This window comes from Alosa alosa, chromosome 1, assembly GCF_017589495.1.
Source record: "Alosa alosa isolate M-15738 ecotype Scorff River chromosome 1, AALO_Geno_1.1, whole genome shotgun sequence".
NCBI classification, from domain to species: domain Eukaryota; kingdom Metazoa; phylum Chordata; class Actinopteri; order Clupeiformes; family Clupeidae; genus Alosa; species Alosa alosa.
The window spans coordinates 7,406,424-7,408,923 of record NC_063189.1 but is presented as its reverse complement, the minus strand read 5'-3'; the positions used below and the strand labels follow the sequence as shown (position 1 = coordinate 7,408,923).

The 2,500-nt window shown below is 52.6% G+C and overlaps 1 protein-coding gene across 1 annotated transcript in view; it reads right to left on the bottom strand.

Annotated features, from left to right (window-relative positions):
• LOC125292195 (receptor-type tyrosine-protein phosphatase delta-like) overlaps positions 1-2,500 on the bottom strand; it is a 98,185-nt gene that overhangs the window by 15,403 nt on the left and 80,282 nt on the right. Inside the window, 5 exon segments of the mRNA XM_048239399.1 lie at positions 134-231; positions 957-989; positions 1,343-1,455; positions 1,794-1,805; positions 1,991-2,151. Of these exon segments, the coding sequence (XP_048095356.1) occupies positions 134-231; positions 957-989; positions 1,343-1,455; positions 1,794-1,805; positions 1,991-2,151 (417 nt within the window).

The window sequence follows — 2,500 nt, the reverse complement described above, 5'->3', positions numbered from 1 at the left end:
AATCAGCTGTGAGTATGCAGCATGTCCAGCATGTCCAGCGCTTCATCATATTCATGCCACAAATGAACAGACAATAATGAACTCAATGAGAGAGGAGAGAGAGAAGGATGTGAGAGGTGAAGCGGAGGTTTACCTCGTACTCCTGAGAGAACCTGAGGTTATCGTTGGCCTTCAGCCTCTCCAGCTGCTCTGGCAGTTCGCTGACTGGGATGGGAGGATGGCTGGCCATGCCTATCAGTCAGAAAAGAGGACAAGAAAAGATGAGTGCGCTGGCCTTGTGTCTGCAGTGTCTGCAGTGATAGGAGAGAGTAAGTGTGTATGTGGGCGGCTGAGATGGAGAGGCTGCCAGGGTTAGTGGAAGCCCACTCGGCCTGCGGACTGGGACAGGATGGCAGGCATGTGTGTATGTGTGTGTGTGTGTGTGTGTGTGTGTGTGTGTGTGTGTGTGTGTGTGTGTGTGTGTGTGTGTGTGAAAGCCACCTGCTCCCTCCTGTCAGGAGAGAAGGGGTTATTCCACTGCGGCCCAAGCAGGAGAGGAGTTACACATGGGGCATGGGGTTGGATGGCATGGGGTTGGATATGGGATGGCATGGGGTTGGATGGCATGGGGTTGGATGACATGGGGTTAGATATGGGATGGCATGGGGTTAGATGGCATGGGGTTGGATGGCATGGGGCTGTATATGGGGTTGGATGGCATGGGGCTGGATATGGGGCTGGATGGCATGGGGCTGGATGGCATGGGGCTGGATGGCATGGGGCTGGATGGGAGGATGAAACAGCAGGGTTACATGGACAAACAGAACTGACACGTATTAAGGCCTCGAGAAGAAAAGAGTGCGACGCAAAATGAGACAGTGATGAAAATAGATAGATAGAAAGATAGATAGATAGATAGATAGATAGATAGACAAATGGAGGAAGAGCGAGAGTGTGAGAGAAAGACAGAGACTAACTTGACAAGCGTCGGTAGCCGGCAGCTCGGGGCCCTGGAGGAAAAGTGATGGGATAACTCAATCACTCAATTACTCATCACACAGAGAGGACATACTGCCTGGAGAAAGGCTTTCCACTAGATGAACATATTCCATATTCAACATGTTCAATGCATGTACTGTACTTCAGTAAGCTACAAAAGCATCGAATTGAGCTCTACTTTCCCAAAGAGACTCCTGCTGTGCTGTGTAGTGTGATTTGAAGTGAAAATCGAGAGTCGATGGAAGTCAAGCCTTCCCAGTGTTCCCTTTGGAGAGCTCTCTCAGGAGCGTTCTGAGAGCAGCCTCAGTGGCTGGCTGGGTCCACTGAGCTGTGTGTGTGTGTGTGTGTGTGTGTGGGCTCTTACCAGGGGTCTGGAAGTTGATGCGGCGCAGCTCCACAGGGTCAGTGGGGTGGTGGGAGCTCATGGCCTTGCTGCTGGGGAAGCTGCACTTCCTGCCCTCCACCTCAGCACGCTTCCTACAGCGCACAACAGCACAGCACACAACTTAACAGTGCTGACACACACACACACACACACACACACACACACACACACACACACACACTCCACAGAACACAGGATGCACAAAACACACCACCCACCCAACTCAAGCTGAGACACCAATCACAAGCTCAGTCACTTGAACACAGCACAGAGCACTTGAACACAAAACACAACACTTGAACACAAAACACAGCACACAACACTTAGAACACAGCACAGAGCAGAGCAAAGCACAGAACACAGGGTACTCTTCATCACTACTCCTCCCATTATCATCATCATCATCATCATTCGGTCTCAGGTGTCTTACCTGTCAGGTTTGCTGGATGGCCCAGAGTGAGGGAGAGGGAGAGCCAGAGTAGAGAGGAGAGAAAGAGAGAGAGAACAGCAGCACACACATCAACCAACATCCAACTGGTCTCAGGTCAGCAGACACAGCACGCTGATCAACAGTCATGTCATGTAGAGGTCATCAGAGGTCATCTGCTTCATCCTGCCCAGTCTTACCTCTTGAACATGAGGATGGCGATGACGATGCAGACGATGAAGATGACGGCCAGCACGGGGCCCACCACCCACAGCAGGCCCTCCTCCTCGTCCACGATGGGCTGCGGGTCCAGGTCCGAGGTGGCCACTGGGTCCGAGAAGGGGCTAGTTGCGTACACGGTCTGCAGACGGAGACAAAGACAAACCATCACACACACACACACACACACACACACACACACACACAGACACTGCGGCAGCCAAACGCCACTCACACAGAACAAACTCCGTCGCACAAGGATGGACCCCCAGCCCTCCAGTCACGGCGGTCACTCAGCCCGTCCCATTAATCTGATTACTGACCCAGATTCATAAAGCCGGCTCACACCCAGGGCTACGGCTCGCAATATGCTCTGATGACATGTCATGACTGCTTCCTGTCACCGCAACGTCAACCGCTGCCATCCGCTGCCATCCGCTGCCATCCACTGCTTCTCACATGATGTGACACTTTGGCAGCTGACTCTGACA